This window comes from Thunnus thynnus, chromosome 7 (genome assembly GCF_963924715.1).
Source record: "Thunnus thynnus chromosome 7, fThuThy2.1, whole genome shotgun sequence".
Lineage (NCBI taxonomy): Eukaryota > Metazoa > Chordata > Actinopteri > Scombriformes > Scombridae > Thunnus > Thunnus thynnus.
The window spans coordinates 16,983,204-16,999,523 of NC_089523.1; the positions used below are offsets into that span (position 1 = coordinate 16,983,204).

The 16,320-nt window shown below is 40.7% G+C and overlaps 1 protein-coding gene across 2 annotated transcripts in view; it reads left to right on the top strand.

The window, feature by feature from the left end:
• vps53 (VPS53 subunit of GARP complex) overlaps positions 1-16,320 on the top strand; it is a 31,821-nt gene that overhangs the window by 12,246 nt on the left and 3,255 nt on the right. Inside the window, exons 7-20 of one of the 2 annotated variants that reach the window (XM_067594615.1) lie at positions 2,012-2,131; positions 5,271-5,349; positions 5,490-5,633; positions 5,728-5,870; positions 6,111-6,252; positions 7,080-7,178; positions 7,755-7,849; positions 8,969-9,211; positions 11,112-11,259; positions 11,770-11,852; positions 11,965-12,043; positions 12,237-12,385; positions 12,484-12,553; positions 12,746-12,883. In XM_067594615.1, the coding sequence (XP_067450716.1) occupies positions 2,012-2,131; positions 5,271-5,349; positions 5,490-5,633; positions 5,728-5,870; positions 6,111-6,252; positions 7,080-7,178; positions 7,755-7,849; positions 8,969-9,211; positions 11,112-11,259; positions 11,770-11,852; positions 11,965-12,043; positions 12,237-12,385; positions 12,484-12,553; positions 12,746-12,883 (1,732 nt within the window). The remainder of the gene's footprint in view (positions 1-2,011; positions 2,132-5,270; positions 5,350-5,489; positions 5,634-5,727; positions 5,871-6,110; positions 6,253-7,079; positions 7,179-7,754; positions 7,850-8,968; positions 9,212-11,111; positions 11,260-11,769; positions 11,853-11,964; positions 12,044-12,236; positions 12,386-12,483; positions 12,554-12,745; positions 12,884-16,320) is intronic. The other variant, XM_067594616.1, reaches the window with a different exon arrangement.

Sequence of the window (16,320 nt, forward strand, 5' to 3'; positions counted from 1 at the left end):
ATTGATTTTTTTTATTTTTTTTATTGAGACCTGTGAAGAGAGTGTTACAGCCAAGCCTACTGAAGATAAATGCATGGACAAGTTTTTCCAAATCCTGCTGAGACATAAATCCTTTAATACTTGATATATTATTTAGGGGATAGTAGGCTGACTTTGTAATTGCTTAATGTGGAAAATGCAAGCAGAGGCGAGAGCAAGCAGCAAAGCCTTTGCACTGTAAGAAAGCAGCAGGTTAGCTATGTTTAGGCAGGTGAAAGACAAATGGAAAAACATAGGCATAAATTGCCAACTAACAGTATTGGCATATGCAGATAGTTTTGTAAACAATCTATTAATGGTATCAAGACTTTTCATATCAGTGCATCCCTGACTTTTTTGTCTGTTTGACTGCTGCATGTATGCAAATGATGTACAATAATTCATCGTGTAAACAGCAGTGATTTTCATCTGACACATCTAGGTCACCGGAGTAGTATTCAGAAAATTCGTCCAGGGTTGGCAGGTTGTCACCCATATAGGCGCAAATGGGAGGTAGTCGTTGTCTGGACTGCAGGCCGGACAACCCATTTGGATCCTCTGATGATCAGTTCCATGGCCATGGTAAAAGATAGTGGGGAGACAGTGCATCCTGCCATTATTCCTATTTCCAGGGATTGCCAAGATGTGGTGAACTCTGATACTGTGAGGCAAAACTACAGATTTCGAAATAGTTTCTGACCAGTCACAGTGAAGATGAGGGCACAGCAGTTTGTCATTTCTCTCCGGGAGGTCAGAAGCAGTCTTGGGTAGTCTAGTTTATTGTCGATGGAGCGGACATTGGTGAGGAAGATTGACGGGAGAACCGGTCGACTGGGCTTAGCCTTTAGCCTAGTTTGGATGCCGGGTCACTTGCTGTGTTTCTGCTTCCTTGCACACTGCTTTCAGTGCCTCCCTGGGCGGTCGTTCTCATGGTGCAATGCCGAGGTCTTGCGGCCTGAGGCTAGAAGTAAACCAAGACAACACAGATTCTCCAACATGTCACGTAGCCTCCTACAGCATATGTGCAAGCACATTAGACTACCGTATATGACAGTTGTGGTTGATTTTTTTTTTTTAATGTGGTGATGACGGTAATGAGCTCAACCCTATGGTAGGCATCACATGATCGTGGTAATGTGGTTATCATCACAGCCCAATGGTTAAATGTTCAAAGAATCCTGAGAAACCTGCTATGCCGGCTTTCTGTACCGAGGTGTCAATCAAGTTGTTGTATTTCAGGTAGGTTGCCAGCCTTTGTGCAAAAATGCTGAAGGAAATTTTCCCTTCATCAGAATTTTCCATTCAGAAGGTTTATTTGCCTAAATCGATTGATTTTCGAGGCATTCTTCTCTTTGGGAACTAATACTCCCCCTGCTCTTCACCATGCTTTTGGGATGTTTTTCCTCTTGCACACCACCTTCATTAGTCTCCACAGAAACCTCAGGACATCTGGGGCTTTCTTATACAGCCACTAGGGAACTCCACTTGGTCCTCGAGCTGACGCTGTCCTTACCTTCCTCAGTTTTCTCAACTTTGCTCCATTTTGGAGGGCTGTTGTCACACTGTTGTTCTGGTTGAGTAATGAGTGGCATGTAAGAGCTGATCTATTGGGTTGCATTAGATTGCACAGATGTTCCTATTAAAGTGCTTGTTGAGTGTATATGATTGTAAACTGAATATCTATGGATCTTGGACTGTTGAAGACATCACCTTGTGCTCTAGGAAATTGCAACTTGCAATTTGTTTTTCTATTTTGTGACATTGCATAGACTAAGCAATTCATTAATTGAAAAAATATCTTCAGATTAATCGAAATTCCTAAATTTTTTAAGTGGGAGGTTAACTCACCTGCAGTGTGTTTGGATTTTATTTACATTTGTGAGGGAGGTACGGCCAGATTGATGCCAGTCCAATGTGGGTGTCTTAACTACTTGACTCTTACAGTGATAGAAAATATGAAAATCAATAATTCATGTGTGTGTTTGTTTCCCAGGGCCATGACCAGAAAGAGGCAGTATGGTGAGGTAGCCAACCTACTGCAGGGAGTGGTCAACGTGCTTGAACATTTCCACAAATACATGGGCATACCCCAGATCAGACAGCTTTCAGAGAGGTAACTAATATGCACATAGTTACACACACATACTCACTCACCAATAATGTATGTGTTTATATAAGGTCATTTCTTTACATAGTTCCTTCAAGTACACTATCTTTGAGTATATCTGCTATAGTGCAGCAACCCTTGAATGCTTAAGGGACTTGCTCTAGCTCACTTGGGCTATTTTTTGAGCAACAGATTTATAAGAACAACTCATTTCCAGTAGCCAGTTCAAAGCTGGATCTCTCCCTACAGCTGAAATATTCCACAGCTCATCAGCTGAAATGCTGAAAAGTGGTAACAGTATTTGGCTGGAGGTATTTTGCGTATTACATCCTGTTTATGCACATATTTGCACACATACACGCACAATCCCACACATACAGGAACACACAGGAAGGAAACACAATGAATAGGGTCCTATTATGCCTGCATTTCTTCCATTGTGAGAGCTTCAGGGCATACTTTTCTAAGGGTGTGTTTGTATCTCCATGTATATGCTTTTACTCTTGTGTTTCATAGATGCATTTATTACAGTATGCACTTGAAATTCTTGTTCTTGCTTGCAACATGTCCATCAGTTTACCACAAGTATTGATCACAAATGAAATTTGATATGAGAGCTAAGAATGTTTGTTTTCTCCAGTGAGTCTCAAATATATTTAAATGTAATCTTTTGTTTCTTAGACACACTCACAAAGAACAAAGTGAATTGTTATGCTCGTTTCCCACAGTTCTGACTGATTATATTTCCATTTTTACAAATATTTTCCAAGAACACCAGACTCAACTTTAGGACCCACTGGCCAACTTGATGTTCAGGTTCGAAGTGGTGGTAATCCCCCAAAACAAGAAAGAATGACCTTCTATTCTGTTTTGATTGAGGTGCGGCAGACGTTGTTCATACCAAATAACAGCTGCATGGAAGAAGTGACTCTGCTGGAGAAACAGATGATAGGAGAGAGAGAGAGAGAGAGGGAGGATGGGAAGGGAAGGGAAAGATAAAGACAGGGTAGACAGCTGGACACAAACAGTTATAGAAATTGAATCAAGACTACATATAGCAGAAACAGACAAGAGACAGATCCATCAGCAAAATATAGGTGACAATGGACATACAGACAGGATAAAAGAAAGTAGCCAATGGATGTTTGCAGTGGCCAGGCAGAATGTTCACTTGCCATTAATACCTATTCAATTAAACTATTGTTTCTGAAGAATAGTAATACAGTTAAAACAGAGAATACACATTTTTATTGGGTTTGGATGAATTCAGACTTCTTTAACAGTAAGCTATAAACAAACTCATTTAAAATAAAAACAGAAGAAGGGAGAAGGGTTTAGGTAAAATTATCTCAGTCAATTTGAGAGTAAGAATAAGAATTAAATCTAGATTTTTGGTGGCATTTTATGTTAGCGTGACCATTAAAACATCAAATTAATCTGAATGCGGAGCCTATATCTTAAAAAAAGAAAAGGTAAACTTGAGGTAGTGCAATATATAACAGTATCATTTGGTAGGCTAACACAAAAGTGTTAACCTCTGTTTTCCCCATTGTTTCCCCATAAAGTTGTTACAAAATGTCCTGTCACAGTGAGACAATATCATATATATCCTTTATCAGCTTTTTCCAGCTCTTCGTTGAAGCTATATGACACTGAGTGAAATATTCAAACCCATGTTTTAATGGCTGCACCATCCATCAAATGGAAATAATGCATCATTTTAGACACATGTTCCCATATTCACCTGACATATTCAATATGTTTGGAAAGTGTGTGATCTTGAAATAATATTCTTAGGGTTTGAGTAATGTTTCACTGCGCAGCATGAATTCAGGATGACTGACCCAACATTGGGCTACTGTTTGATAAAGGTTTTAAAGCAAACCATTTCTCATTCTGAAATATAAAAGCTAAGTGCATGTTTTAGTCCTGTATTGACAATAATAAAGCACAGTGTGGTTAAAACTAATCTGAAAATTCGACAGGGTCATGGGCTAAATTTTATCACAATCCCGCCTCGACATTTCTCTATTCCTGCCTTTAATTCTCCAGTTCAGTGAGAGAAATTAACCTTTTTTGAACCGTGGCTGAATGGGGTCAGTGCAGCTGTCACATTTGAACAGGATCAGCTTTGATTATTTTTTAATAAGCCTTTTCCTCTTCATCACTTAATGCATTTCCCGCTGTTTCATCTATGCCGCGACTGTCACAACTCAACAAGATACAATGACTGGTTTTGTTGAGCTACGCCATGTACAGTATAAACAAAACACAACTGGACTAGATGTAGCAAAAGACTGACTTCAGTAGCTTGCTGCTGACAGCTTGGTCTCTGTCAGATAAAACATCTGTAGATTGTGTTTCAGAATCTGAAATTTTAATAAAACATTCTGGCATCAGCTTATTAGTGTGAGAAACAGAGCTGAAACAGGAGCTGCAAGAGTCTAAGTGTTAAGATTTGAGTCCACAGTCAGTCTCATGTTCATCAGCTTACCAGACCTAGGTGGATAGCTTAGTGTTAAGCTGGCAGCGGGTGCTTGAAATGAAGGCTGCAAGTTCAATTGGCATCCATCTATGATACTGTCTCTCCACCCTCTCCTGTTTATTCTAGACGATTGTCATAGCTTTGGGTGCTGTCCATGGTCAATCCAGCATGGATGCCATCGGGGTGAACACAGGCTCTTCAAGGACATGTCGGCCTTAGATAGTCTTAAGCAGGCCTCATTATATAAACGCTTCTCTGTCACGTCTTTGTGGTTGCTTCACTGACCAGGAGCCAGTTCATTCACATTCATGGAGACACATTTGTGCGCATAAAGACACAAACTTGTGTATTGTCATGAACTGGATTTGAAAAGCACCAAATTTGGGAAATAATTGACTGTGACAGGATAGAAAATTCCAAAAACTTGATAGAAAAAAATGTGCTTTTTGCAAAAAGAAAACAATCAAAAATATGGTGCACAAGTGCTACAGGAATTTGAACAGTGTGTTTAATAGTGAGCCAAAACATTCAAGCATTGGAGGATGCTGAAGACTTGTGTGTATTGGAGGCTTCCAGAAGAAAATGCCATTATTCCAGTATAATTCTTGACTGAGAAAACAATGAAGCATTCACTGTGTCATTGGTCTTTTTCTTATCCAGAGTAAAAGCAGCACAGAGTGAGTTGGGGACTCAGATTCTGGCAGATTTTGAAGAAGCCTTCCCCTCTCAGGGCTCCAAGGTAAATATGTATAAGAATCTGGTTTGGTTGTCATTTTCCTGGACAAACTTATCATATCTATTTCTATTAACACATTATTTTTTCTCTTAATCATCCCCTCTAAAAAACATCAACTTTTATGTCCCAATCCATTGATACAGAGACCAGGTGGTCCCAGTAACGTGCTAAGAGATGCCTGTCTGGTGGCAAATGTGCTGGACCCACGCATCAAACAGGAGATTATCAAAAAGTTCATCAGGCAGCACCTCTCCGAGTACCTGGTACTCTTCCAGGAAAACCAAGATGTGAGTAAAAATTGGATGGAAAAAAATGGCTCTAAATGTGTGTTCCATAGTGGAGAGTGTATTCATGAAAAATATACCCTGCCCTGTCATTTAGGTCGCATGGCTGGATAAGATCGATCGCCGCTATGCCTGGATCAAGCGGCAACTGGTCGACTACGAAGAGAAATATGGGCGCATGTTTCCTGAAGAGTGGTGCATGACAGAGCGGATTGCCGTGGAGTTCTGCCACATCACCAGGTAAACACACATACAACATATAATAGGAAACCCATCTAGGTAGGTAGGTAGGTAGAGATTGTAGGTGGCTGAGCTACACAAGAGGCAAAAGGAGTGGGCACTATTTGTGTGTCGTTCCCGGCTGCAGCTGTCAATAAAATAACATCTGTTATTGGTCAGCGAAGACTACAAATATGTCCTGAGGTAATGTGCTCATGATACTTTATCTATTTTTTGTGTATGTGCATGTGTATTCCTAAGGGTGGAGCTTGCCAAAGTCATGCGAACACGAGCTAAGGAGATTGAGGTGAAGCTGCTTCTGTTCGCCATTCAGAGGACCACAAACTTCGAAAGTCTGCTGGCCAAACGGTTCACCGGATGCACCTTGACTGACGTACCTGGAGTGAGAAACACACACACAGACACACACTGAAACACACATAACAATACACATGACATCTATAAAAAGAGATCAAGGCTTGCGTAATTACTACTTCAGAAATTAAGTGTAATAATAGAAAATTAGATCACATATTGCAATTGCTCTGCTCACTTTTACCGACAACTTCATTGTATACCCGAATGTTATCAAATTATGGTATTATTTCCCATCTAATCACTATTCTTTATCATTTACTTTACGTTATATTTTTTCTCAATCTAAGCAAAATGTCAGCATGCAAATTTGTCCTGTTGTAAGAATTTCCCATTGCAAATTTTTTTTCTGTTTTTCTATTGTTTACACTACAATAGTACTTACATTAAACTGCTGATTTGCAACTTGTGTTCTCCACTCTCTCTTACACACACACACACACACTGTACTCTTGGAGTCACAGCCTGAAGAAACATTTTTAATCCAGGTCATGTTGTCATGTGGAGGTGGAAGCGACACAGAAATGGACATATTACGAAGATCTCGATTAGTTTTGTTGTGCCACAACTAGGTCGAGCTTGTGCAGGACTGATAATATTTAGACAGAGGCCCTTTTGTCTTCAGTTCAGTTTACACCCGAGTGTTGGGTTCTGTAATTCACTCAGTGATTTGGCAGAGTGGAATTTTTTAATTGGAGGTCCAGTTTCATCCAAGTCTTCCAAGAAATGATCAATACAGACGTGGAAAAAAGTGACGAAACCTGGATTTTATTTTAAAGAATATGTGAGTCAAGAGTATTGTTAGCATGGATTTAGCAGAAAAAAAATACTAAAGTCATATCTGTGTTTGTACAGCAGAAGAGGCCAGAGAGCCCTCTAGAACCCAGTAACCCCTTCCTAGAGGATGAGCCAGGCGAGGATGTGGGCACAGAGAAGGATGAGGATCTGGCCAAGGTGAGTTGACCAGGTTTGACTCCCATCTGAGTTTTTCAGCAACATAAAGGTACCATCAGATATTTCTTCCTCTGGCTTAATTTTCCGTAAATAAACATGAAGTGCTCTTTCTAAAGGGAAAATTTGCTAATTTGCTCGTGACATTCCAATGGCAGACTGAAGATAGGACAGCCTCATTTTGAATAGTCTCCAATTTACTGCCCCAGCTTTAAAAACATCACAATCTTTCCTGATACACTCGCCTAAAGTAGTCAACAGATTGGTTAAGAACTGGGCAGCTTATTGCTGGAACAATGAAGAATAAGACCATCAATTTTGGACAAATTATTATTGGACAAAAATACTGTATAGATATTTTCTGGTTTTATTTGTTTGTTTGTTTAAATTTTTTTTTATCAAATATAGAATCTTCCTACATCACCTTATCTTTGGAAACTGTTTGTATGTTCATTGTTATGGCATTTACCTTTTGCCTACTGAATTGGAGGCAAAATAAACTCACTGATTGGAATTTGTAAGAGCTGCTACTAAAACCTGTTATTTCATTCATTCCTGCTTTTTCTTCCACTCTCGTAGCCCAGGAAACCCAAAGCTCCGGACAACCCTTTCCACGGCATTGTCTCCAAGTGTTTTGAACCTCATCTATATGTCTACATAGAATCCCAGGACAAGTGAGCAACACACTCGTACACACACACACAGACCAAATTGGGTCGTGGTACACAGACCCAGAATCAGGAGCAGGTTGCATGTAAAGTTGGCACAAGCATCTTTTTTCCATTGCACGTTCATCAATCAGATCCCCCACCTCCCATTCTACTTCACTGCCTCTTCTGTCTTTCCATCTCTTGTTCCTGTACATGTCTCTGTCTCCACTGTGGCAGAAATGTTTCCCATTAGCTGCACGACCACAGACGCTGTGAGAGAGAGAGGGGTTGAATAAGTGCTGCCGCAGCAGATCTGCCTATTTTCATTCCCACCTCTTTATTTTTTTCTTTTGGTGCCCCTTCTCCAGTCTTTCTCTTTCTCTGTATTTTACTTTTATATCATTCTTTCTTGTTCTCAATCTCTTGTTCTTTATTTTTTTATTTCTCTCCCCTTTTCCTCCAGCCTGCTTTTCTTTTTCTGTTTTCCTCCTGCCTGATTTTTTTTTTTCACCTCCCTTCCTCTGTCTCTCCACCATCCTTCAGTTCTCCCCCATCACTTTCTCCCCTCCCCCAGTAAATGTGCAAACACTCCAGAAACTAAACACAGTTTTGGGAGTGCTGTTCTTGCATGCAGCCCCCTGGCTTTTGGCTCTCTGGGGTGTTAAATGCTATTTGTCTGTTCAAAGGAACTGGGTTGACCTATTCTGCAGCTACAACCTCATTTCAGTTCAGTCCAAAGGCCTTGAGCATGCAATGGCCAGATCAGCTTGTCCCCAGTGGGACATAACAGGAGAGAACAGTGGCCTGCTTGTTTTGTCCTTGGCTGTAGTTCAGAGAGTCAGTAGGATTGGGCCACACCAACTGACTGTGGACCTGTTGACTGTAGCACTGAGGATTTTGATATGCTTGGGATATTTTTCTCCTTTTTATCCATCTGGCCTTTTGTCTGTCTGCCTGTTATTTTATCCTTTTATTTATTTACTGGGGTCAGGGACAAATCATTCATTCAATCATGTTTTCTTAATGTTTAGTTTTATTCATTTAATTCCTTTCATGTGCCCTTAATCCAACCACCAAATGCGTGTGTACATACGTGTGTGTGAACCTGTGTGGGTTTGGCTGAACATACTTGGTTATCTGCAGGAACCTGGGTGAACTGATTGACCGGTTTGTGGCTGACTTCCGAGCACAGGGCCCACCCAAGGCGGGCACGGAGGAGGGCGGAGCAGTACTGCCAAGCTGTGCTGACCTCTTTGTTTATTACAAGAAGTGCATGGTGCAGTGCTCCCAACTAAGCACTGGAGAGCCCATGATTGCCCTCACAACCATCTTCCAGAAGTTCCTGAGAGAGTACGCCTGGAAGATCCTCTCTGGCAACCTGCCTAAGTAAGACTGGTTCAGTTCTGGTCATTTTAAGGGTATTTTCCCCCATGTCACAAAAAAATAGATATATATTTTTTCTCATTTATCTTGAGTGATATCTAGCCATGCAGGTAGCTTTGGTTTTATTAGCCCAGGTTTTAGATATTGGATTGTAAGATTTCTGCCACACCAATACAGTGGAGGTGAATGGAATTTCAATTGTGCAATTCACAACATGGAAAAATTATATTTTTAAAAAGTCACCAGTAAAGTGTATTTCTGCAAACTAAGTCTCAGGTTATTATAGATAATCCAAAGACCTACTGTGGACAAAGTTGTGTTGACTTTCCTCTTCCAGGTAGAATTGTATTGCTAGCTGTAAACTGGCATCCTCAGTTTTCAGTGAATCATTTGAACATTAACTTGCTCAAATTTGGACCTGATTTTCTGGCTCCAGTAACTCACAAAGATGGCAGCGAGTGAATAACAAGCGAGTAAATCCAAAGTTCAACACGTCTCTCCAAATATTTACTGTTGACTCTACCTACACCCATGTTTTCTTACAGACTAAAACTTTGTAGATTGAAACTGGTATAAGAGGGATAATGGCAAGAGAATAAATAAGGCTTCTAGTTCCACAGAGCTCTCTCAAGAAAAAAAAGAATAAATAATCATTTGATAACAGCAGTAAATTTATATCAGAAACAATTGTGCATTACAAGTCTAAAGCAGTAGTATAGTATTTCAACAATTTCCATCCATGAGAATAATTACATTTTTTGGGCAGTAACACAAACACAGATTTATTTCGGATTAACTTTCACAAACAAGCATGTCACGCCCATATTTGTTCATTCTTCTGGCATGGTGATGGGGCTGTTTAGGAGTTTAGTTTAGAACTTAATGTCTTCAGTCCTCGCTGTGTTTGATGGATTGGGATGGCATGCTATGTGGGATCTGGAGTTGGTTATGTTGTGGCAAAGCCTAATACACTACCAGAAAAAACATCTCTGGCTCATTGGCCACATTAAAACTCATCACTGGCTGTGGTAGACACACACACACACAGGCGTGTTCTGTTTCTGTCTCAGATATGCATGCATGCTAATTACACACTTGCACTCGCTGACTAATGTGTACCATATTCTCAGCCGTATACAAACACTTAGTAAAAGATGCACTCAGACGCTTTGCAAGTGCGCACACTTACAGACACACGCAGTCACGCTCGTCCAGTGTGGTGTGCTGCGAATTGGTTTTGCAAGGTTTTGAAAGGGGCCCCTGAAAGGAGCTTGAACTATGTTGTGGTTTTGCCCACGTCTCTGTTATGACGTTTATTAATGACTGGGTCGCCGTTGCAGCATCCCCTTCCCGTCTGCTTGCAGTTATTCCCGTTGTCTCAGTTACTAAAATTTACTTTTTACCTGTGGTTTAAAAAGATATGTTCCACATGAGTACAAAGGGGGTACACGTCAGCGAATCTTAGGAAAAAGAATACACAACATCTTGGGCCTCATCTCAACCTTCTCCCCCTAATTCACCCCATATCTTAAAGGCATACACTAACCCCTAACCCAAATGTAAACAAAGAGAAGTTCCACCACAGACATTTAAAACACACAAGACCGAAAACAGCTCTCACTCCAAAATTGACAGATGTATTAATACAAGCACTATCAACATTATACAACAGCTAAATTTATCAGTTATAAGTAGGGTCATTAGTTATGATCGGTTGAAAAACACAAAGTGCTGATTTTATATCAACAATCAATGACTGATTGGGCCTTTTTAATCCTATTTTTTCCCTCTTTACGGGAACCACTCTTTCTCTGTTGATCTCTCCCACTCTGTTTTTTTCTCTCTGTTCTGTTTCTTCTATTTCCGTCTGTCTCTGTCTTTCTCTCTCTCTCCCCCTCTCCAGATCCAGCAGTAACAGTGGGGGTCTTACTATCAGCAGTCTGCTGAAGGAGAAAGAAGGTTCAGAAGCAGCAAAGTTCACCGTGGACGAGCTCTGCCTGATCTGTAGCATCCTCAGCACTGCCGAGTACTGCCTGGCTACCACACAACAGGCATGCGCACATACGCTCGCACACACACACACACGCACATCCATAGACCCAAAGTATCTGTTGATTCATGCCTTAAATTGATTTAACCTAGAAGTTTATATGCAGTGACAGCACACACACCAAAGATTTATCTGCAATACAATATATGCAAGGGAACATTTAGTTAGGTGTCATTGCACATAGAGAGATGCCAGTCATAGCAGCAGCTGCTTATCTGTGTTTCATTAGTGTTTTAAGGAACTGGCAGTGGCAGTTATGATTGCAACACACCCAGAAAGGTTTCATGCATGCTGTTTTTCTGCAACACACTCACCAGCTTCAGCAACATTTCAACATTTTTAAAAAGGCCTGACACATATTCGATGGATGTACCCCTGAATAACTCTGTAGTACCCCTACCTTTTGATGACAGTCAACCTGTGTTGCAGTATATATGCCTGAAATACAGTAATATAGGTTTTTTGTATGTTTAGGTGTGTGCATTCAGGTTTTTATTTGTATGTGTTGCAGCTGGAAGAGAAGCTGAAGGAGAAAGTAGATAAAGTCCTGGTGGAGAGAATTAATTTGACTGGGGAGATGGATACATTCAGCACGTAAGTGGCAAATGCAAACCAGAAATGCTATTTATTTTTCCTTTAAATGATATATGAATATATGAAGAGTATGTTTTAATGGTGTCCATTATTTACTTTCATGTTTTCCCAGTGTAATCTCAAACAGTATCCAGCTACTTGTTCAAGATCTTGATGCTGCGTGTGACCCTGCTCTCACTGCTATGAGCAAGGTTGGACAGACGCACACGTTCTTACATGTGCAGCCCACAATATTGAAGTCAATACCATTGCCATTCATTTAAAAAGTCAAATGCACATTATCAAGATGCCATAAAACAACATTTCTGGTGGCTTTGTGAAAGTGTCATCACCGCCATCATCAATCTTCCACCTTTTCTCTCTCTCCCTCTCTCTCCCTGTCAGATGCCGTGGCAGAGTGTGGAGCATGTAGGTGACCAGAGTCCATATGTGACTTCAATCATCATGCACATTAAGCAGAATGTGCCGATCATCAGAGACAATCTAGCCTCCACACGCAAATACTTCACACAATTCTGCATCAAATTTACAAAGTACAGTACACACACACACACTTGTACTTTGCTTTATCCATAATCCATAATCCAAGGTTCATATAATTAATATGTTTGTCACTTCTCTCTTTCCTTAGCTCCTTCATCCCCAAATTTATCAACCACTTATTCAGATGTAAGCCTATCAGCATGGTGGGAGCTGAACAAGTAAGTGCAATTTATGCTAATCTTTCCTAAAGCTTCTGTTGAGCTGCATTGTGAGTCATCATCTTCAGCATACATTAAGCCCCACATGTCTGTGCTCTGTTACATTGATATTGCATCACAAAATCTATAAATGACACATGCACTGGTTAAATCTTGAATAATGGTTCTGTATTGTGTATTCCATCCCACCAGCTCCTCCTGGACACCCACTCCCTGAAGACCGTCTTGCTGGATCTGCCCTCCATAGGCTCCCAGGTGCTCCGCAAGGCACCTGCCAGCTACACCAAGATCGTGGTGAAGGGCATGACCCGTGCAGAGATGATACTTAAGGTAAGGAGGATGGGCACTGCAATAGTACAAACCCAAGCTCTAGTGCAGCTGATGCTCTGTGTAGTGCAGCTTCAAGTTGTGAAGGGGCATCACAAGTATGCTCAGCCTACGTTCCAATGTTGGAAAAACACTCAACTTTGCTCTTAAGACCAGTAAAGATTAATTTAAACAATTTACTTTTCACATGTAAACTCAGAGTGAGTTTGCATCTTTAAGTGATAGAATTTAATAAAAACTTTAAGTAGAAAATAGTTGAACTTAAACATCTTATCAGAGCAGCTCAGTCTTTATGGGATACTTCAGATTTCATGACATTTAACATGTGTGTCTAGATTCATGCTGGCCATTTTAACAACCAAAGCTTCAGTTTCTGACCTTTAAAGGCTCGGAACTTTAGACCCTTTTGTGTAAGTGTGGTCTGAATGAGATCCATTTATCTCTTGTTTGCCATTTAACAGATTTAATGTTGAAACTCTGACATATCCAGTTAAACATGAAGCATGGTGTTGACGCTAACGCTTGACCAAGAATAGCCTGGCCCAACCTGCAGCTAACTGCTTTTTCCAGTGATTGAGGTTCCATCGTAAGAAGAAACAATAGACTGAACAAACATTTCTTCTTTGAGTGTTTGTGGTTTGACTGGCGAGCCGGTATTAAAATGTTTGTCTAGAGTCACTCGCGCAGATTATCTACTCAAAGTTTATTCTGAGCAGAATAGCCCTTTAATTGTGTCTTTAACCCCTCTCACAATAGCACTTTATGAGCATTTTTCCATAAAATAACCCACTTCACATAGGAGGTAGGGAGGGAATAGGAATGGATCTCATGCACCACTGGTTTAATGAGTGAGACGGGCCAACTCAAACCACGCACACACGTATTGTTTCACGCTGTATGTGGTTGACTTTGGGCCAGAGAAAAGGTGTGAGTGAGTAAATAAGTAAATGCATGCAACCATGCGTCTACTCACGAAAACACTCATCACGACAAACCCACAGATTGCAGTATAGCATGTTGTGTGTGTGTGTGTGTTAAATGTTGTTTTCACTGCACAGAGCAAACGCAGGAGTCAAACAGTTAGCCTTGCCTCACAATTACCTTATGAGACCCTAGAGGACACTGGTATGTGACTGCCATAGATTAACCCCACCCAAATTAACTGTCCCAGGAGTGTAGAGAAATGCACACACACACACACACATACACACACACACACACACACACACACACACACACACACACAGAGTGCATGCCTGCCTGTTCCTTGATTTCTCTTGGACTCCCGGGAGGCCTTCTTTCCTTCCTGAAGTTATCATAGTTGGGCTGCCTTGATGTTAATAGCAGTCAGTGTGACCTGCTCTAATCCTGCTATGCACAGTAGATCGATAGCAGTCAAGAAAATATTTTTGATTCATGGTATTCTATTTTAACCACGTTTACATTCTGCCTTAGACTTGAGCCTTCAGGCACATTAACTTTGTTTTGTCTCAGACATCAACTTGTCGAGCAAACCCTTCTCAGCACTTCATATTTGATTGTCTCTGTTTTCTACTGGGATGCACTCTGTTCCATATGGCCTGTGTAAGGCCTCCTTTTGTTCCCTGGAAAAATGCCTTGAATGTAAATACATGAATTTCCACTCATCTGCCACACATTAAAATGGGCTTTCACATTACAGAATTATAGAATGCATTCAGATCAGCCCACTACTGTCTAGTTTTTCTGAATTTGACTGCCAGCGGGCCCCTTCAGCTGGAATGTGATCTGTTTGGCTTCTGAAGGACTCTCACAGACGTAGCTGACACTGCATGAAGGCCTTCGATTGGTTCATACACACATTATTGTGACAGCAGAAGACAGCTTAATCATTATTGAGGATAGAAATCTGAAATATGAAAAGAAAAACACAGATAACAAACATCCTATAGAAGAAAATTTTTAGGAATACTAATTGCTAAATTATCTAGTCATAACAATTTTTAAGAGTTATAATGCTGCAAGAGATAGTACAGATAACATGCAATCAAGCATTACATTTTGGTCCTGGTAGCAAGAAGGAATAAAAAAGGTGGGGGTGGATCTCAGAGATTGCATCCTTCTAAAAAAAAAAAGTTAAAGGAACTGTACAATGATTTCTTATGTGAAGGCTTTTGACCTTGGAAAGAGAAATAGAGGCTTTTGTAGTGTGGCCAGCATTTTAGCCATCGACTTAATGCAACATCAAGGTTCTTCACAGGTAATTGCTTCCATCTTGGGCTGAGACTGAAGCTTCTGAAAGACAAACCCATAGAAAGAAGGTCAATGCAAGAATTCCTCTACATTGCCTCAACAATAGTTTTAAATTACATTCTGTGATGCCGTGACTTGAAATTAAATCTGGTTTACCCCCGCCAAGAAAATGCAGTTCAATGGGACAATTGACAGAGCACTTTAAGTTTTCAAAGGTCTCTTTGAGATTTAAGCAGATAACCCACTGCAGGATTCATTTTACATTTCCAAGCAGCAGAACAAGCTGTAAACACAACATTGGCATATTATAGCTTTTGTAAAGTTGTTATGGCTAACATGTCAGCAAACAGCTGCCTGCTTACACATCTAGCACACATGGACCAACGTAAGCATTTATTTGGAGTCATGTTTCTGTCGACGTGGCTAATATACGTCCAGTATTCAATTCTGGGTTTTGTCTCCACTGACTCCTGAGGGATATATCTGTTTCTGAAGCTGCCATATGTTCCATAGTGTTCACCAGCTAGTTGCTAACTTTGTCTCTCTCTGCTATTTGGTGTTGGACAGGTAGTGTCTGAGTTTGTTTGCTGAAAACAGCTGCTTGCCTGTGTCTGGAAATTGACGCAGAGGAAAGCGGTAAAACTGAGCCAAGACAGTAAAGTTGCGAGCCGTAAAAAACAAAATAATGAGCTGAAAGACGCTAAAACGCTCCGTAGAGCTGAGGGGAACTGCAGAGTCGGGTGGTAATTCTCTGTGGGTTTGTCACTACAAGTGATCCCTTTCACATTACACAGTCATTTGATCCGTTGTTGATATAAAAAATATTAATAAGTGCAGCTTTAAACTGATGCAATATTCCCTCCTCTTCAGTTCACAGAAAAGAATAATCAACTTCATTTTTTAAAATGTCTTCTTCAGTAAAAACCCATCCCATTAAATCTTTATGTAGTTGTCAAAGTATCCTCTTTTGAGTGTTGAAGTGAATGATGGTGATGAATAAATTTAGGCTGTTATGTGAGCCAGCGCACAGTTGTGTTCAAAGTACATAGGATTCTTTCTGTCTGTCTGAGACGGCCTCTCCTGGCCGGTACGATGCCTGTGAGACGTGGCTGTTTTCCATGCTCTTCCAGCCCAGCCCACCATACTGTAGCTCCAGCTCACTCTCTCCCACCTCTGAAGTTCTCTCCTGGGGAGTATTTAAAAGGCAA